The sequence below is a fragment of the Ostrea edulis genome, chromosome 3, assembly GCF_947568905.1.
Source record: "Ostrea edulis chromosome 3, xbOstEdul1.1, whole genome shotgun sequence".
Lineage (NCBI taxonomy): Eukaryota > Metazoa > Mollusca > Bivalvia > Ostreida > Ostreidae > Ostrea > Ostrea edulis.
Window position 1 is genome coordinate 67,519,407 of NC_079166.1, and position 21,763 is coordinate 67,541,169.

Sequence of the window (21,763 nt, forward strand, 5' to 3'; positions counted from 1 at the left end):
GAGAAGTTACCTTGGGACCGATGAGTGATGCTTTGTAGTCGTCGATATTTATGTTCATTGCTTCAGATTTATAAACAATTTCAAAGCATTCCATCTTCATCTTCAGCAAGTGTCATCAGTCTCAGAACTATGTCAGATTCCGTTCATGACACAGCAAAAACAGGATTTGTTGATGTAAGAGTTTAATGGACGACAAGTGATTGAAAGTTACAATATTCGCTTAAAGTGGAGACTAGAGTTAAAGAAATCGAACCAGAGGCTTGTGGTTCATGTAGCCAGATAGTCTCAGCTAGTGCAGATTCCTTTAGCCTTTTTCTCAGCTTCCTTAAATCGCTCAGTAGAAATATCTTGCGTTTTCCTGGCTTTTTTTTATGATTTTGATATTTACTGTGCTTTCAAAATCATAAAAAAGCCAGGAAAACATCGGATATTTCAGACTCCAGATAGGTATACAGGGCTTGAAGCTAACTTTTTGTCACCAGTCCAGCCGGACTGATGGGGTATAATTTCAATCAGTCCGTAGAAAAATTTACCAGTCCAACAGAGTTTCCCAGAAGTAATTAAACATATTTCGTTAATGTTATTAAAATGAAATTTAACTCAATATGCCTCAGACAATATTGTAACACTTAAATGTGGGATTTATATTTACGAATCAGATTCGTCTGATATCTATAGATCAAAGCATGCCAAATGTGTGTATAAAATTTCATAAGTATATTTTCCGAGATGATGCTTTAGAAAATTAACCAGTCCCATCAGACTGACTAAAACAAATGTCAGTCAGTCCGCCAGACTTTTAACCAGTCACAGACTGACGGGCATATATGTTAATTTCGAGCCCTGGTATATACTGGTGGTTTATTGCCATTCAAGGGCCCCAAGAATAATATAGTACAAACAGTAAAACAAGTAAAAGTATGCAAACTAAAGAAATTTGTGCATAAAGCATAATTATAAGAACAGAATTACATGTGTAGCGGTCAGCAGCCATCCGATTTGACAGTCACGGTGGCCAGATAGCTCAGTTGGTAGAGTGCCAGGCTAGAGATTCAGGGGGCCCGGGTTCAAATAATAAAGAGATTTGTATATAACGTATCTAGACCAGAAAACAACAGAATTACTTGTACTAATTCAAGGGACAACCTTGCTTCAGGAATATTATACATGTATTGTACACCAATAATGTAGTACATGTACGTACATTGTAAGATCATATAATACTATAATAATAGTATCCCTTGTTCCACCTTGTACCCAAATTTTATCCCCAAATTGTCTTGATGGCTATCCATGTCCCATGATATATATGGTCTTTGTAATACAGCACGTGCCATATATATGCACATACAACTGTTGTAAAGCTATCAATTTTCATGGGAATTAATTTTCATTGCTTTTGTGTGATTTGAATCCTCAACCCTCAAATAGACGAAAATGAAGAACCATAAAATTGAATCTTCTCATTAGGAAAAGAAAACAATTGTACAATATGTTGATTAATAGAATTAATTAAATTGCTGTAAACTCAAAGCTTGATCTGCAGTCATGACAGGGCCACAATCAGGATTTAGCGTCACTTATTGGTATGATGTACGATATATATAGAGGAATTTTCCTTGTTTTTAATTTTTTTAAAAAACTACTCTAGATTTGTTTGTCAAATTAATTGTGCGAGTATCCACCTGCAGTGCAGATTCAAATATCCTTAAATCATAACCCACCCCCGAGCCAGGACTGGGCTACAAAAGGGTTTTTAAAATTTAATTATATATTTGAATTTATTATTATTATCTTTACACTGGTACTTGGGAAAAATCTTCTCCATTAATATGGAAAATGTAAAGATGCAAGATTCAAGTTTGTGAAAGTCATATTTGATGCAAGGATTGGGGCAACAATTATGGGTGAAACGATGTATCGCGATGTGACCGAATCGCGATGTAGAGGTCTCGATTCGATGTTCGATTTATTCCGGGTCTGTTTCGGTTCGATACAGTTCTACAATCATAGTTATACATTGTTTTTGATAACACGATTTCTGATTGGCCAATGGAATTGAAAATTGCCCAATCAACGTACGAGTAAACTTTGCTGTATCAAAATGGACATAGTCGAGTTGAAAAATGCACCCCCAATGTATAAATCCTGGGTATGGCGACATTTCGGCTTTAAGACAAGTGATAAGAGTGTTGCTCTATGGTAAACGCTTTTATATTATGTAGAATGTATTTGCAGAGAGCAATAAATAAAACGAAACATAAAAAAATATTAGCATTATAAAGAATTTGGAACATGCTATTGTATCGAATCGAAAATCATCGAAGTGAGACTAAAGTATCGAATGGAATCGAGAAGGTACTGTATCGTTTCACCCCTAGCAACAATGATAGGAATATGTAGGAAAATGTGTTTAAATATTTAAAAGGCTAAGCATTCAAATACAGTGTAATAGATTCTAGTAGATTCAATGTTTTTCATGAACCATGTACATTATACTAAGTATGTTCAAAGGGAAACAACTATTTGGCAACCTGCTCGGAAATGGTTTATCGAGTTTATTAAGGTTTTATGCAGGTGTGCGTAAGACTCTTCTTCTCATGAACCATATTGGGGTACTCTCTTGTAGTGAACATGTAGATTAAAATTTTTCCAAACAATGATTCAAATTTGAGTCACAATAAAGGTATAAAGATTCACTCATATGAACCTTCGTCTCAGTCTGTAACATGGTCACTCAGGTGGGCAGTGTGGCCCGTGGGCTTCCTGATTGCACTGCTAGTTTTTGCTAATCTTTGGTTTAATGTGTTGTATGATCCTTGCTCTGTGACTTGAAGGACTCCTCACCTCGCCTATCCTTCCTCTTTCTGCCCCCTCCCTTGCTTGATAGTCTTCTCCATGTTGTGTTTGGTAGGCCCACTTTCCTCCTCCCATCTGAATGCTATGTCAGAGCGGTGGTCCATACTCTGGTGTTCTCCATGGCCAATCCATTTCCATTTCCTGAGTGTTGTTGCAAAGAAAATCCAAAGATAAGATGAAGCTTTATCTTTCAAATTTGCAAGTATTAATGCACAGCATGGGAAAACAACCTCAGCAGAGCTTTTGACTGACATATATTATTGGTACATGTAACTTATATACTAGGGAACACTAAAGATAGTTTGAGTATGATGGTACCTATATATCAAACGTGGGTTTCCTTACACCAACATCAGAGCCATTGAGACACATTGATACAAATTATAGATGAATATACAGTTACCTCTCCCATTCCCACACAAGTAACCATATCTACTTTTATCACTGTATTAAAAAATCACTGAATGCATGTTGTTTTCATTTTGAAATTTCATCAACCCTACCCCACGAGATCACATGGTGTGATATCATTTGTTTATAATCTAAATTATACATCGTTGTAACATAGTTGTCTGCTCACTCTCCATAATGCCATTTTTGTTTGTTTATATAAATGTATTTATGTATATGATATCCAATGAGCCTGGCGCTCACGGAAATAAAGAATCTGAATCTGAACTGCATGTACCAAAAAGGTTAAATATTACTGCGTAAATTTCATTACTGATAATTTTGGTGTTTTTTTTAAAAAACTTTTAGGGAGACAATTATGACAGATTTCGCCCTACATACACAGATGAAGTTGTTAAATTGATTGCTTCGATCATCACGGGCTGTCAAACAGACGATGGTAACTTACATTTTTAGAAGTAATCTGTTACAATAGATTTATTGTCATATATGAGAATGAATGTGTTCATTTGTATAGTTGTAAGACATTTGTTTCTTTTTTTCACAGAATGCAGTCCAAAGTATGACTGTGTTGAACTTGGTGCAGGAACTGGAAAATTAACCATGAAGTTGATTAAGGAATTACCAAAGGTAGGTAATAATTTGTAGCTCACTGTATTGAGAGAAACGCTAGAGTTACCACACTTTGTTTTGATTGTTGAGACAAGGCAGTGAAAATTGGTTAAATATAATATGATATTAATTCTTTTGAAGTACCAGATGAATGCTTCTTTTGTGATTTTGATTTTTTATGGAGCAAGCATTTTGAAGATATTTTTAAATTAATCATATTAATAATTTTGCACTCTAAATTACAAGAGATTTGTGTGTGTGATCAAAATGACCTGTTGTTAAAGCTGGCCTATAAGTATACTAATCATGCTGATAAAAATTTTCTTTTAAAGGTATATTTAAGTATATGTATTCATATCATACATGTATGTAAAATAATTAGATACTAAAAATATGGATAAATGTGAAAAGAAACTCAACAAGAGTATAGAAAATGATTATTTTATCAGGTCTTTAGGATGATGGAATTACATTTTGTCTTCATTATTTGGGAGTTTGTTTGAAACATTTGAATTACTTCATTGTCTGGGTGTAATATTGATATCACCTCAGTTTTACGTGTAGCAATGATGAATGTGGGGCGAGGATATTATAGACTCAGAACAGAGTTCACTAACTGTGTTCAGCGATGAGCTGATGCTCTCTATCATTAGACTCCAAGACAGACTCGTGCAGCATAGACAATAATTTTACAGTGATAAAGGTCTGTAGTTGTGAAAATCAGGGTATTTATTACGAAAGATCTTTGAAAATATTGATTTCATTATTATTTTGAATTGAACATGATCATTTATCTTTTAATGAAATATTAATTGTGATATTTCAGTGTAAAAGCTATGTCAAGTTATTTTTATCAATATGCATTTATTTTTGTTTTTATTGTCTTAAATTTGACTTGTTGTGTTCAATCGAAGGATTTAAACTATCATCTTGCTTTCCTTTTGTAAAAAAAAAAATAAAAAACACAAAAAACTCATTTATGGAAAACCATAAAGTGCCAGATTAAACATGTCACCCACATTCAGATTAAATCTCAACCAAACATTTGCCTGTCAAAATTTACATTCTGAACAGAAACATGATACCAGTTCTAAGAAAAATGTTTCATGTGCTTCATGATAATTGGTAACAAAGAATGCAAGTGAAATCACTAAAAAGCTGATTCTGAGAACATGAAAAAGAGATAGCTGTCTTTTGTATTGATCGAGCCCCTATGGGATTGGATATTGTGATAAATCAGGGTGATCCGTTTTCCTGTAATGTGCCTACTTTGGGGTTTTTCTGTGATTTATCTGTGTAGAGAGACCTGTCCTTATCGTGGATCATATAGTTTAGATGAGAAACTCTCAAATCTATAAAGAACACGGAAAAGTCATTAAAAATTTATTCATTAGAACATGTAGAATATGAATAGATGTATATTAGTCTTATTCAGCCTGGAGGGTGGTGCATGCTTCAAGGATTTCTCTATAAATCATACTTTGGGTCAAGAAATGTACATATCTAGTTTATCTGTGGCATATAAATTCAACAGAGATATAGTATTGATGTGTTGGGGGGTTCTTCATAACATTCTTGAGATTGTCTTAGATATCTTTCAAAGAAATTGATGAGTCTTAATGAAAATGGCTGCCTTTTAGATGTTCTAGTATTTATGTATCAATCACCAATTCCCAGACATTTACTTATGTGTGAATAATTTTGTTTTGAAATATAAAATTTCATGGCAATTCTGTGCAAGGCATGAGAATTTTGGATATCAATTCAAGGTTTGTAGGCCATTTCTATGTTTATAATTGCCTTGCATACCCTCAGTGCCCAGGCCTTTCATATTGTGAATAAAGAACAATTTACATTTCCAATGTTTTTGCCTTCGATATCTTTACCAATTGAAATGATAGCCATTTCCTCATGAACGTGAACAATGTGCATACATGAATCTTTATAAATATAATATGACTATATTTCAACATGTTCAATGGCTGGGAATATTCCAACAGAAATGAATTAAAATGAAAATTTAAAATCATATTTCTTTTTATACTATTTAACAAAAAGTCACTCAAAGTGTCTCCATGGCTTTAGAATTTACCCTTGTATTGGGTCAAAAAGGTCAACATAATTGGACCACGCATGGTAAAAATTATTTGTGAATGATTGATATCATCAAATACAATTTAATTGAGATTTAACTATGGCAAATGATGACCTCTATCACTTTTGAGGTCAGAGGTTTGTGGCTATGTTTTCCTGCACACATATGTATGTTGACACATGGTCTCTGGATAATAATCTCTAATGTATAGTGGTGTAGCAGAAAGGTCAGGGTAACAAACAGTACTAGTGATCGAGATCAATCTCGTAAATCCTATCAAAGATTTAAAATTCAGAGTAAAGCAAACACAAACCCCTGGAAACATCATAGGTGGGGTCAGCTGCTTAGGAGGAGCAAGCATCCCCTGTTGACCGGTCACATGTGCTATGTAAAGCATGGTCTAAGAAGATGTAGTATGAAATACATGTTCGTTTTAGACAAATATTTGACCTAATGAGAGGTTAATTACCATAGAATTTGTAAAAAAAAAAAAAAATGACTTTAAATAAGCTTGTTGAAATCCCTGTAACATCAACTTGTTTGTAGCCTGCCTTGATTGAAAACTGATCATATGCAGAACATGCTCTGCTTATCAAATCAGTTGAGAGACATAAAGACCATCTGCAGGTGATGATGGAATATCTGCTATGAATATGAGTTGACATTAGAGAAGCCCATGAAATCGTCCTGTTTGTCATAAAGTTGAGTTGTTCATTTGCGGTAAACATCTATGCTCAGTAAAATTCCCAAATTTAAAACAGCTGCATGTAGATGTGAAAGACTCTGTGATGCCTTTTATTTCAAGTTACTTGGGAATCGATATGTGAAAGAAAGTGAAAATTGTTAGTAGGTAAAACATCATCAATTTATCTATATGCAAGTGTCTGATTAAAGGCCATAGCAAGGAATTGTTTTCTTCTCATGTAGAAAATTTTGAATAAATTCTGCCTCATACATGTAAAAATACAAAATCAGGTCAGCTGATATAGGAGCACAAGTTGTGGCCTTGGGAATACCAACAGACTGTTGGAAGACCTGATCTTGAAAGAATACATAGGTATTGTCAATATCATCCACAAAGTACCTGTGCATAAATTTAGAGTCCTGGTATTCAGCACTAAGACTTGGCAAAAATAGTCCTTATTAAATATTTCCCTTTTCTTAAAAAAGCACAATTCAAATGAATGTAACTTAACATAAAGTTTGGAAACTTATTGTTTTTGCACAGTTCTTATTATTATTATCATCATCCTTTTTTCTCTCTCCTTTTCTTTCTCTTAGCTAAACTTGTCGGGAGCAATTAGCTCTCAGAAGTGGGTAGGTGCAAGTTCACAGTGTCTTATGGTATGGTAGGCCCATGATCATTGATGATTCTAAGCATTCAAGTCTTGCAATATGTGGAAGGGAAAATAAATTTTTGAGGTATCAAAAGGAGGTGCATTGAGTTTAACATTTTTACCTTAAAAGTCCATGGGAAAATTGTAAAAGAAAAAAAAACAAACAAACAAAAACCCACTGTCCATTGTCAATGAAATTTGGTATGTAAGAGAAGTTTAAGATGGCGATTTTTTTATGTGAAATTTTCAAAATATCCGGCATTTTTCAAAATGGCCACCAAAAATTGCATCAAATTTTCAATGTTTTCCTATCTCAGTGACATTTGAAGTCATCATTTTCAAAATGACCACCAAACACACTTAAAATTTCTGAATAAAACTTTTTATTATATAGGGGATCAAAACTCATTCAATTGCATGGTGTCTGTTTGGGAGGCAGCATTTCCTTTAAGAATTATGATTTATTGTATTTGTCATTGAATAAAATAAAATTTTGATTTCATTTTATAAACTGAATTGTGCAGTATATGTGAATGAATATTCTAATGAAACTGTGTTATGCACGGTACTTTAAATTTGGTTTTAAGAAAAAGAGAGTTTGTATTCATTATACATAGGAAACTTTGATTAGATTAATTTTAAACTATATAAAGAATGTTAATTTTTTTCTTTAAAAGTTGTCTTCTAAATGTTATTTTGTTGTACTGTAGTTAGTTGTTGTAGGAAAGAGTGACGAAAACAACAGGTGTATCTTACAATATAAGTAAACCCTCTTCAATCTTTCTAGCTTTCAAAACACTTCATTCTAGAAACGACTGCGCAGATGTGTCTTCTTATTTTGAGTAACAGCTTGTATACACTTGAAGAAAATTGTGAATCAAATAATCCTACTCAGTCTTGCAGTTCGTGTTGCTGTAAACACATTATAGTATCTTCCTTATTGGAATTGTCAAGATCTTGCCAGACTTCTTAACTATACATGATATATATAGAAATATACAATACAGGTGAATTCTTTAATTGTATTTCTCTGAATAATTTTGAATTAAACAAAGTATTTTAATGACTTCATAGCCCTGCAGGACCACTTCGAAATTAGCTGTAAATTATTACATGCTAATATACACGTCTGTCCTTTAGCAAGCTGTATTATTGTATACATGTATACAGGTTTTACCGTTCATCCATTCGTTCGTCTGTTAGCTTTTTCTTGTGTGAGTCATATCTTTCACACTGTGATGCCTACGACTTGGTCATTGATAAATCGTGGGTATAGGGGTGGGGGGTGGGGGCTAGGGAGGTGTGTCGCAAACCAAAGAATTATTAGATCTTGATACATATATACAGCTGGCCAACATATGTATCTTAAGTGTATATATAAACACCGGGAATTCTTTAAGGACATTTACTTATCAAATGTCTTAAGACTCTTTAATCTAACAATGAGTTAAGGAAATAACTTTGTATATTATGGCCAGATTTGGCATAATTCAAATATTTTGAATTAGTTTATGTCCTTGTTTTTTTTTAAAGTTACGGAAATCATCTAATGATATTCAATTGATCCTTCTTTTTTTTTTAAGTGAATTATTAAGCATTTGAGGAGAACATGTTGATTTAAAAATTGTAGTTAGAAATGAACTCTTCGACAATAACAATTTCATTGTATGATATTGTATTGAACACCTATATCCCATTGATTAATTTAATGTTTTATGTAAATGTACAAAGGTATGCATTAATTGTCTTAATGAATCATGATAATGTATAATAATTATACTTTTCTATGAATCTTTCTACCATTCTCTTTTTTCACCCTTCATTTTTTTTTTTTTTTTTTTTTTTTTTTATAATTATTTATTTTTTTGGTTACATACAATACATCAAACACTTACACAGAAACATACCTTTCATACATGCATACATCTCCCTGTGGTTTGGGTTACTTGCTGTACAATAGTGAAAGTAATAATAATAACAATAATACATGTACTAAAAATAATGACAAGTACATGTAGTAATAATTAATCAATTGCAAAAATATTTTCCCACTTCATCCATATTTTATCAATTAAGTTATGTATTTTAAATGCTTGAATTGCAACATATTTCTCTACATGATATTTAAACTTTAAGTGACATAGTAATCCAACAAGATTTGGTTCTTTATTCTGCATTAAACAGATAAATATGTATTGTTTAGCATATAGAATTATAAAGTTTATAGCTTTATTATTTAAAGACAGTGGAATTTCACCAAATATTATATTTGACACATTAAAACCAATTCTTTCTGAAATTTTTCTATATATATGAAGACTTAACTCACTCCACAATGTTTGGGTCTTATTACACGAAGTAAAAATATGTGTTATTGTTTCAATATTACTTGTACAAAATCTACAGAGATCATCTGTTTTAACACTAATGTTTTTCAAATAATAACCAACAGGAAGAATTCTATGTAAAATTCTAAACTGTAGCCACTGAACAGAAGAATCACTAGATGTTTTGAAACAAATTTTAAACTCATCTTGCACTGAAATATCATCTACTCCATATGAAGATAGTTCAGTTTTCCACTTGCCCATAGAAGTTGGGATATCTTCTTTTGCATTTAAGATATTGTAAATAATATTAGAACATCTTTCATGTAATAAAACTGGTTCAAAAAATATAGGCATACATGGATTAACATTTTGTTTGGTTGAGTGTCTATCAATTGACAGACGTTTTAAATATTTTGAAATTGCAGTAATAATGCTATTGTATTTCATTACACATACTTCTTGAAGATTGTATAAACACTGAAATTTTTCTATGGTATGGAAGTTACAATCAGTATCAAAAAAATCTTGAACAGCTTTAATCCCCTTTTCATACCATTTCTCATAAAACACAGGTTTTCCCGCAATTCTAATATTAGAATTGTACCACACTGGAATATTATGAAAATTATTTTTAATATTTGGAAGATTTTGACTAGTCTTCAAATAAAAAAACCAAGCATTAAAAACATCCTTCCAAAAAACATTGCTTTTAACACATAATTGTTCCACAATAAAACTATCTCCAAAGTCATATAATTTCTTTAAAATATAATTTCCATGCATACATGGCAAAAAAAATATTCATCCATGGTTTCTGACAGTTGGACCTAGTAAGCCTTTTAATCCAAGAGCATTTCAATGATGTAATAAAATTGCTTATATCAACCATCTTGATACCACCCGATAGATAGTCTTGTGTTATCACAGACCTCTTAACTTTATCTACACTAGATTTCCATAGGAATTCAAAAATAATTTTGTATAAATAAGAGATTGTTTCTTTCTTTGGAGTAGGAAGTGATATAAACAAATGATTCAATTTTGGAATAAGCAAGGTTTTAATGACAGTAGCCCGCCCAATGGGAGTAAGAATCCTTCTTTTCCACTGTTCAGTAAGAGCAACGATTTTTGGTATTTGAATTCCGAAATTTATATCTTCAATTTCTGTAAGGTCAACTGAAAAATTAATACCCAATAAATTAAAAGTTGTTGATCCCCAATCTAATTTCCATCTTGTATGGTGAAAAACTTGATCTGAAAATTTCTTTGAACCAATCCAAACAATTTTTGTTTTAGAAGAATTAATCCTTAGAACAGAAAAACTGGGAAAAAAATTCTATCGTATCTAGAGCTGCAAAAAGCGATTCAGGTGATCCATCAAGGGCTAGTGAAGAATCATCTGCATATTGCGATATTTTGTGTTCTGTGTTTTCTATACATATGTCTTTTATACTTTTGTTTTGTTTAATTAATATTGCAAGAATTTCTGCACATAGGATGAATAAATAAGGTGCAATAGGATCACCCTGCCTACATCCCCTTTGTATATCAAACTGTTCAGATAAAAAGCCACTCTGTAAAACCCTTCATTTTAGTATGCCAGACTATGTCATATTTAGTTATTAGTGTGCTATCTTAGTATGTCAGACTATGTCATATTTAGTTATCAGTGTGCTATCTTAGTATGCCAGACTATGTCATATTTAGTTATCAGGGTGCTATCTTAGTATGCCAGACTATGTCATATTTAATTATCAGTGTACTATTTTAGTATGCCAGACTATGTCATATTTAGTTATTAGTGTGCTATCTTAGTATGCCAGACTATGTCATATTTAGTCATCAGTGTGCTATCTTAGTATGCCAGACTATGTCATATTTAGTTATTAGTGTGCTATCTTAGTATGCCAGACTATGTCATATTTAGTTATTAGTGTGCTATCTTAGTATGCCAGACTATGTCATATTTAGTTATTAGTGTGCTATCTTAGTATGCCAGACTATGTCATATTTAGTTATCAGTGTGCTATCTTAGTATGCCAGACTATGTCATATTTAGTTATCAGGGTGCTATCTTAGTATGCCAGACTATGTCATATTTAGTTATCAGTGTGCTATCTTAGTATGCCAGACTATGTCATATTTAGTTATCAGTGTGCTGTCTTAGTATGTCAGACTGTCATATTTATATAGTCATCAGAGTGCTATCTTAGTATGCCAGACTATGTCATATTTAGTTATCAGTGTGCTATCTTAGTATGTCAGGCTATGTCATATTTAATTATCAGTGTACTATTTTAGTATGCCAGACTATGTCATATTTAGTTATTAGTGTGCTATCTTAGTATGCCAGACTATGTAATATTTAGTCATCAGTGTGCTATCTTAGTATGCCAGACTATGTCATATTTAGTTATTAGTGTGCTATCTTAGTATGCCAGACTATGTCATATTTAGTTATTAGTGTGCTATCTTAGTATGCCAGACTATGTCATATTTAGTTATTAGTGTGCTATCTTAGTATGCCAGACTATGTCATATTTAGTTATTAGTGTGCTATCTTAGTATGCCAGACTATGTCATATTTAGTTATCAGGGTGCTATCTTAGTATGCCAGACTATGTCATATTTAGTTATCAGTGTGCTATCTTAGTATGCCAGACTATGTCATATTTAGTTATCAGTGTGCTATCTTAGTATGCCAGGCTATGTCATATTTAGTTATCAGTGTGCTATCTTAGTATGTCAGACTGTCATATTTATATAGTCATCAGAGTGCTATCTTAGTATGTCAGACTATGTCATATTTAGTCATCAGTGTGCTATCTTAGTATGCCAGACTATGTAATATTTAATTATCAGTGTGCTATCTTAGTATGCCAGACTATGTCATATTTAGTTATCAGGGTGCTATCTTAGTATGCCAGACTATGTCATATTTAGTCATCAGTGTGCTATCTTAGTATGCCAGACTATGTCATATTTAGTCATCAGTGTGCTATCTTAGTATGCCAGACTATGTCATATTTAGTTATCAGTGTGCTCTGCTTATGTGTACTCTCATTTTGCAATTGTGCTCACTTAATTTTGCTCTGCTATACTTTCATTTTCTGAGAAACAGTCTAATTGCTCTGTTGTCTTTGAGGGTGCTTACTTATCTTGACACTTTATTTTTTGTTCACTCACTTATTTGTCAGTGTTCGAAATTAACCATAGACTGATAGACTGAGTCTATGTCAAATGACACTGGTCTATGCCAATTGTACATATGTAATTGAGAAAGACCAAATTATCTATGCCAATTTCTAGAATTAAAGCAATAAAGTTATCCCAAAGACCTCTACATGGTCAGTCGACGTTTGATAAATGTTATGAGGAATTGAGGATACCATTATGGAAATGGAAAGAAAATATGCTTTCTATATACATGTAAGTACATTAGAAGTAAATGAAGAAAAAAAAAATTGTTGATATTTTTTTTTTCGATGTGGCGGTCTATGCCAATTCGATGAGGTCTATGTTGTCTTGTTTTGGCATAGACTCATGGTCTATACCAAGTTTTAAACCAATTTTGAACACTGATTCTTCATTGTTTGCTCTCCATTTTTCAATTTTGTTTGGAATTTTTTACTTTAACTAAATATAAATATATAGCCAAGATTGAGAAATAATAAAGAGACATTGCCTTTATCTTTGAGGGAAGAAGGAGACTTTCTTAGCATGGGAATGGTCTGGATTAAAAGTAAAAGAATGGTCTGGATTTTCTGATGTCCTAGAATTCTTACAGTTTTGTTAGCAGTGAAAATAGTCTAGATTAGCAGTGAGAATGGTCTGGATTAGCGGTGAGAATGGTCTGGATTAACGGTGAGAATGGTCTAGATTAGCAGTGAGAATGGTCTAGATTAGCAGTGAGAATGGTCTTGATTTTCAGCTGTCACAGAAATCTTGGTCTTATAGGAAGTGAGTTGGTCTGAATATGCTGCTATTCTAGAATTCTCAGTCTTGTTGGAAGTGAGTTAGTCTGGATTGTCTGCTGTTATAGAATTCTCAGAGTTTTGTTAGCAGATAAGTGATTTTCATATAGTCTAATTATGAGTTAGAATGGCCTAGATTGGCCATGAGAATGGTTTGGATTAGCAGTGAAGAATGGCCTGGAATACCAGTGCAGAATGGTCTGGATTAACAGTGAAAATGGTCTGGATTAGCATTGACAATGGTCTGGATTTTCAGCTGTCATGGAATTCTCAGTCTTGTTGGAAGTGAGTTAGTCTGGATTGTTTGCTGTTATAGAATTCTCAGAGTTTTGTTAGCAGATAAGTGATTTTCATATAGTCTAATTATGAGTTAGAATGGCCTAGATTAGTCATGAGAATGGTTTGGATTAGCAGTAAAGAATGGCCTGGATTACCAGTGCAGAATGGTCTGGATTAACAGTGAAAATGGTCTGGATTAGAAGTGAGAATGTCCTGGATTTTCAGCTGTCATGGAATTCTCAGTCTTGTTGAAAGTGAGTTAGTCTGGATTGTCTGCTGTTATAGAATTTTCAGAGTTTTGTTAGCAGATAAGTGATTTTAATATAGTCTGATTAGGAGTTAGAATGGTCTGGATTAGCAGTAAGAATTATCTGGATTAGCAGTGAGAATGGTCTGGATTAGCAATGAGAATGGTCTGGATTAGCAGTGAGATTGGTCTGGATTAACAGTGAGAATGGTCTGGGTTAGCAGTGAGAATGGTCTGGATTAGCAGTGAGAATGGTCTAGATTAGCAGTGAGAATGGTCTGGATTAGCAATGAGAATGGTCTGGATTAGCAGTGAGAATGGTCTAGGTTAGCAGTGACAATTGTCTGGATTATCCATGGGAATGGCCTGGATTAACAGTGAATAGTCTAGGTTAGCAGTGAGAATGATCTGGATTAACAGTGAATAGTCTAGGTTAGCAGTGAGAATGATCTGGATTAGTAGTGAATGGTCTGGATTAGCAGTGAGAATTGTCTGGATTATCAGTAGTGAATGGTATGGATTAGCAGTGAGAATTGTCTGGATTATCAGTAGTGAATGGTCTGGATTAACAGTGAGAATTGTCTGGATTATCAGTAGTGAATGGTCTGGATTAGCAGTGAGAATTGTCTGGATTATCAGTAGTGAATGGTCTGGATTAGCAGTGAGAATTGTCTGGATTATCAGTAGTGAATGGTCTGGATTCTTTGCTGTTACAGAATTTGTACTGTTTTTGTTACAATTAACGCATACTGTATTCACCACCTATGTAATTACTGCATGTTAATTGAGATACATGTATGGGGTTTTAAGTTCCTGTTAATTCTACTCCTTCTCATGGTGTGTATCAAGACATATCTGCACCACACTCACTGAATAGTTTATTGACTGTTTTGCCTAAGAAAGATATTGATATGAATTGCATCTTCAAACATGTATGTTCCATTGAATTCTTTATATCATTTGTTATAATTATACAAAGCAACAGCTGATGCGTATATTTTACTGGCTGCATGTAAATTTTGACACCATCACATAGAGCAAATATCGATCAAAGGGTACTACAATACTTGTACAGAGTATGCAGCATAGATTAAATCAGATGGATTGATATTGCTTATTGGTTTTACATTAATGTGGAAATAGGAGAACAAACTTATTTTTCAAATATATCCAATCACTCGACATAAAATTTTACAATTCAGGCAGCATACAGTGTTACCCATCATTCTCTCCCAGTACAAGAACATTTCAGGCACTGTATGCAAAGAAGACATAACTGTGAGGGCCAAAGATTAAAATTTTAAAATTAAGATTAAGATGTAAATTTTATGATGCTGTAATTCCTTTATACATCTTCACTCGTATATTTCTGAATGTATACTTACATTGTTTCTGGGAGATTTCTGGCACTCAGTCAAGTATAAGGTGTAGATATTTTTTATCATGGTACTAAGATTTTTTGTGAGAAGGGCAGTATATCATTTTGAAGGCTTATCATCAAGTTGGAGTAACTACATCAAGATGAAAATTTCCAACCAAACTTGGTGATGGATAAAAACATCATTCCTATATCTTGACTCTGCTTTTATGTGCACCATGCAAAATTGATTTTCATCTCTCCTGGCCCAATAAGGATTAGTTTTGAAGAAAAAAACTTGAATATAGGAGAATGTTTTGCATATTTGTAGGTGTATGGTCTACCAGCCTTATGATATGTTCAAGGAAAGACTTCATTTCTTTTTTCTGAAATTATCATTGTTAGGTCAAGGGGTACCTAGCCACAGAGCCTATGGATGGATTTCAGGAGATCCTGAGAAAGAACTGCCCAGGGATCGACACACTAGTATGCAGTGCAGAAAAAATGCCCGTCCCATCAGAAAGTGTCAAGGTCATTTTCAGTTTTAAATTTCATTTTAATTCTGATATCTAAACTTCACATGGAGCCTAGAATAGACCAACTAGTATTTGATTATCATGCAATTGTGTAGTGTTAGATTTGCATTAACATGATGGGGGGGGGGTGTTGTTGTTGTTGTTATGACCATGATACTATGATGATTGCGTGATAACGATGACATGCCATGTTATATCAAGTCGGAATATGGTGAGGTTGTTCAATGTGTTTGGTTTGTAGTTGATTGAACTAGAATGATGACAACATGATGTTCTGCTCCACAGCACCATATATGCTATAATCTCTATCAGCTTTGTATAACTGCATTGTACCATCGTCAGATATCGCTGTCCTTGTTGAAGTTTGGTGCCATCACCTTCATATCTTTGTCATTGCCTGCTGCAGAGTTGTGACTTTTGGGAGGGAGGAAAAGATAGATCAGAGAGCTGCAGATCCACTCATTATATAAACCTTTTCACCTCCACCTCAAGATCATACCATCAATTATTCTAATCCTTCATATATTTACTGCACTATCCGTTCATGTTATCTGAAACACAAGTAATTCTTATGAAATAAGTAAATATAGTTCCTCTAGACGTGAGATAAGTTCTTGAATGTTGAAAAGTAATTCTGGTATCTTCGGAGAGCTGTGAATTTGATATAATATTCAACCTCATTTAAATGATATCTTCTATGGAAGTTTTGTTTTGGTTCTGGTTGAATTTTTTTTGGGCAGAGTTATGCCCCCCTTGGACTTAGAAAAATTTTGAACAATATTCCAAGTTTCTGCTCATTATATCATATGAGGATTTTGGGTTGAAATTTGAGATATATATGTACATGTAGATATGTCCTGAAAATATTCAGATCAAATTTGTATTTTGTTCCAGTTATATAAGTTTTGGAAGAGTTGAGCCACTTGGACTTCCTTTTTTTTTTTTTTTTTTTTTTAGAAAATCAGTTTTTGTTCATTATCTCTGGCATACGTGAACATTTTGAAATGAAATTTGGAATATAGATATGTTATGCAAATATGGAAATCAAGTATGTATTTGGATCCAGTAGAATAAATGTTAGTAGAGTCATGGCCTTTTGACTAAGGAAATTTAAACAATTCATAGTTTCCATGGGCATTTTGAATTGAAATCTGGAATATAGACTTGTTGATCATAACGTGGGAATGCTATACGTTAAACCACATTCACCATCTTGAGTACAACAGCAATACAAAATTCCTAGATTTGAACTTGTTTCCAGCGGGCGCATTCGTGTTGGTTTGATATGTACATGTATCTCGTGACAATCATTGTTATATGATTATAAGCGGTATCACTTATTCTAATAGGTGATTTCACTTTATAAGTAGTAAATTTAGTGGAAAATAAAGTAGTGGCGGATCCAGGATTTTTTGAAATGGGGAGGGGACCCATTAATTTTGGTTTTCAAAATGTGTGATTTTTACCCTTTTTAGCAAGATTTTCTGACGGAATCCCCCTCTGGATCCGCCACTGTAGAGAGGATTTTTGTTTTAGATATTACGATCTGGAAGCGGCAATGTAAAATGTATGCACTGTAGATATGAAATCTGAATGTACACAGAAAAAAAGTTGCACCGATTTATAGCAGCTCCCTTTTTTTCCATAGAGCTACAGTTCTGCAGAGCTCTACGCCATTACACCGTCGGCTTACGAGTGGCACTAATCATACTGAACAAAACTATGCATCAGTCATTGCGTAATAACATTATTTGACCTTGGTTGTTTTCATACTATTGCATGTTGTGTCAATACCCCATTGTGTCGCCACAACCTCGCCATTTTTTTCTCTTCTATTCGTCATCATCTCCATCATCACACATCAATCATTTTGCCCCCCCCCCCCCCTCTTTTTTCAGTGGCCCGTAATCAAAGTATTGTTTGGTGATTATAAATGATCACACCAAAATCAGAATATGGTACATTTGCATCTAGACAAATTACACATCGGTATGATCACGAGAGTTGCGTTTACCCAGCTGAATTAATCGCCAACATGGAGACGAAATGATATCAGTACTGTACATACAAATGCCTGAGAAGAGTTCAAAACTTTTACACGAACAAGTAAAACTACGATTTGTTCTTTTCTTTTCTTTTTCTTTTGTTTTTGTTTTTTTCTTTCGTAAACCCATTCTGAATCATCAAATTCTAAATCAACGAAGGACTTTTTTATTTGTTTGATCGACCGCGCCGTAATGAAGGCGAATTTTTTTTTGTGATCAGCTTAATATTCTTTGTGATTCAACATTAGAACAAGAGGATTATGGGATATCGGGAAATCTCTCATTTGTTTAGATCAAGTAAATGAATGACATATTAAGTGAAAATTCTGATTGTGGAGATAGCTGTCAGAGCGCTTCTGGATTGACTGATTAATTATGAATAGGGAGGGGGGCTTAATAAAAATCCCGAGCTTGACTGGTTTTTATCAAGATGTAGTTTGATTACCACAGCTGTGAAAGTTGCATAAAATCTAAGAGTTGATTTTTTTTATTTGTTTGAAATTGCTTTTTGATGCGATGTGCAACATATCCTAACACATTATTGGTGACATGGCCGTGAGTCACGCACGATTTGTATTACGATTGAGAAATACTTTTAATGAAACCGATTAGTGCATACTAATATTGCTTCTTCGTTTTTAAATCAATGAATTTCGTGTTTTTAGGCAGTAGTGGCCGCGCAGTGTTTCCATTGGTTTGCTAATATGACGTCATTAAATGAAATCAATAGGATCCTTACGCCGGCAGGAAAATTAAGTGGGTATTTGTTATACTTTTGAAATATAAGAATATATATTCCATTCATACTATATACTAACGTTAATGTGTACTTTAAAATAACAGATGCATAGATTTGTAGCACTGTTACAATATAAGTAGCGTGAAGATCCGCTCCCCTAAATAGAAATGAATATAAAAGGAATACGATTCAAATAATAGGCTGTTATATAAAAGACCTTGTTTACTGAATTTCTCAAATGAGAGCAAAGCTAATGATCTGGATTTACTTGTCTTGTCTGGGTGTTGTTGTTTTTTCTATCAATACTGTTAAACATTTATTTAATGTTCAGCTGGTCGTGTATTTCTTGTTTGGTTTTTCGTTGGAAGTTTTTGTTTGACAATGAATGACTAGAAGAATTTCTCTCTCCTCCTCAGTAATGGTATGGAACAACAAGGACTGGAAAGTCCCGTGGGTGAAGGACATAGAAGGCATATTAACTCGTTACTATGGTGACACACCGCGAGCTGTATCATATAAATGGAAGGAAGTGATAGAAAAATGTACACACTTCCGGTGTGTTCGACATGAAATCTTACCAGGTACACTTTTAAAGGTGAGAAAAAATACGTACACGAGTTCACCAAGTGTATTTCATGTAGATTATCTTTTTAGCCCAGAAATTAGATGTTACAAAGAGAAGCAAGAATGCTACTTTTCAGAAACGAACTCTTTTCTATTCTGTTTGTTTGAAGTACTAGATTTTAGCCAAATTGTCTTTTTCTTCTTTTTTTTCTAAAGTATGAATATTTCTCTCAAGGTAATATTTCTAGGTAACAAGAATTAAGTTTGAATAGATATTAAAGCATTCCGTGCATCGCCTTCCCATCAGGCCGCTGGAATTCTACGTATCTTGTATTTTATCTTCAAAGTTGTGATGATTGAGACGGGAGTTTTGTTTACATTGGACACCTGGACAAAAAGTATGTTTTGCAGAAATACCGGTATAACTTTTAATCTCTAGGGGCGTGAACAAGATGTAATCGGACATTTCTGCTCCGTAAGTGTCATTGCTTCCTTGGAAGATGACGAAAAAGCCAAGGTCAGATGTGAGATGAAGACCATTTTGGATAGACATGGACTCACGGCAGGAAATGACGACATCGCTGTTCCGTTTCACACCGAGCTGTACGTTTGTGAAAAGATTAAAAAATAAATGATGATAGAAAACTATGTCAATATTTTATTATGTGTACAAAATCTACACATAGAGAGTTTGCAAAAATGTGTAATAGGAGTGAATGATTTCATGTATTATTGAGAGCAGATTTTGTACATCTCTAACATTGATATCTGACCCAATGCTTTCTGTTCGTTTTTCTTCCCCTTTATTTTTCCGCTCCACATATTGTAGAAAAAGTCTTAAGTTCTTGTTAATTATAGCTTTGTTCCTCAACACTATCTTGACAATTGAATACACTCTTGACATAACACACGAAGAGTGGTGGTTTAGAAGGACAACTTTACTTGGCATACAGCTGTTATTTAGTACAAAGGCGTACTGTTAAAATTTAGCAAATGCATGCGTTTTTAATTTATGTATGTGAACATGGAAGATACACATTAGTGTTTGTGGAAGGGCAGCTTTCCTTTGGGGATGCTTTGGGACAATATTAAGAGATTATCCAATAAGGCATCTGCCAGTTTCTATAGAATACAAGTGACGCATGGTGTAACAGTGCCTGCCATTTTATTTCCCAGAGTTCAACAGTGAAATTAATTACTTTTCTGGACCGTCAAGTTCCGTCATATACCGACATATTTATATTTACTAATGCTTTATCAGTAATATTTTACTTCCTAATAAAAATACGGGCCTATCAACTTCGACATGTAACATTTTTTTATTATTATTATTTTTTTTTTTTTTTTTTTTTTTTTTTTTTTTTTTTTTTTTTGTAATTACGAAAAGATACAACTTAAATCAGAAAATATGATAAATTTCTTGTTTGTATAATGAAAACAGTGGAATCGCTGCTCCACCAAACATATCACGATTTAAAAAAAAAAATGGAATCGCTGTACCAACAAAAACATCGCGATAAAAAAGCAGAATCGCTGCATCACCTAACAGCCCGGGAAAAAAAAACAACGGTGGAATCGCTGCACCACCAAACACAGCGCGATAAAAACAAGTGGAATCGCTGCACCGCTAAACACAGCGCGATAAAAAAGTGGAATCGCTGCACCATCAAACACAGCGCGATAAAAAAAAAAATGGAGTCACTGCACCATCAAACACATCGCGATAAAAAAGTGAAATCGCTGCACCACCTACAGTTGTAACACAGCGCGATAAAAACAGTGAAATCGCTGCAACACCAAACACATCGCGTTTAAAACGGTGAACTCGCTGCACCACCTGACACATCGCGATTAAAAAAGTGGAATCGCTGCACCACCAAACACATCGCGATAAAAGCAGTGGAATTGTAGTAAAAACGATAAATTCAGGAACTCTCAAAAATCAAACTCGCGTAAAATCTTCTTAAGAAAATACCAAGAATGCATGTGAAATATTTTTGTGTGCAAATTTTCTTTAATTGAAAACTTTAAAAGGTACAATAGTCCGTTCCTTGTGTCGTTGGTACTGATCAGAATGATGCCATGAAGAGTTGCGCTAGGGCTGTTGTACCGTGCACGATGAGAACAGTGACCATTGTATTGTTAGTAGCCCACTTCTTAGCCTTGCTACTGAAGACGCACGATACTGTACACGTAAGTTTGTTACAATTAAACAAATACTACCGGGCACTCCAGGCGCATTCAGCGATAGGATATGCCATAAGTACTTTACGAGAAGGCAACCATTGTTTGACAACTGCAGTAGTGATTCAAATGCTGGAAAATCAGCACATCATAAGTCAGGAATCTGAACAATGGTTTCCATAGACACAGGTTTC

The 21,763-nt window shown here is 33.8% G+C and overlaps 1 protein-coding gene across 1 annotated transcript; it reads left to right on the top strand.

The window, feature by feature from the left end:
- The first annotated feature begins 27 nt into the window (after window positions 1-27).
- Window positions 28-20,033, top strand: LOC125677737 (uncharacterized). The gene is made up of 7 exons (XM_048915902.2): window positions 28-174; window positions 3,619-3,709; window positions 3,818-3,900; window positions 15,907-16,032; window positions 18,748-18,838; window positions 19,238-19,416; window positions 19,825-20,033. Exons 1-7 carry the CDS (start codon window positions 28-30, stop codon window positions 20,014-20,016), a joined length of 909 nt encoding a protein of 302 aa, XP_048771859.2. The 3' UTR covers window positions 20,017-20,033.
- The last annotated feature ends 1,730 nt before the right edge of the window (window positions 20,034-21,763 follow it).

Bases quoted from the DNA above. Each gene is read 5' to 3' on its own strand.
- LOC125677737 (XM_048915902.2), top strand. From the start codon at position 28: ATGCTTTGTAGTCGTCGATATTTATGTTCATTGCTTCAGATTTATAAA. The intron at 3,901-15,906 runs GTAGGTAATAAT...TATCATTGTTAG, and splicing joins TGATTAAGGAATTACCAAAG to GTCAAGGGGTACCTAGCCAC. The intron at 16,033-18,747 runs GTCATTTTCAGT...TCGTGTTTTTAG, and splicing joins TCCCATCAGAAAGTGTCAAG to GCAGTAGTGGCCGCGCAGTG.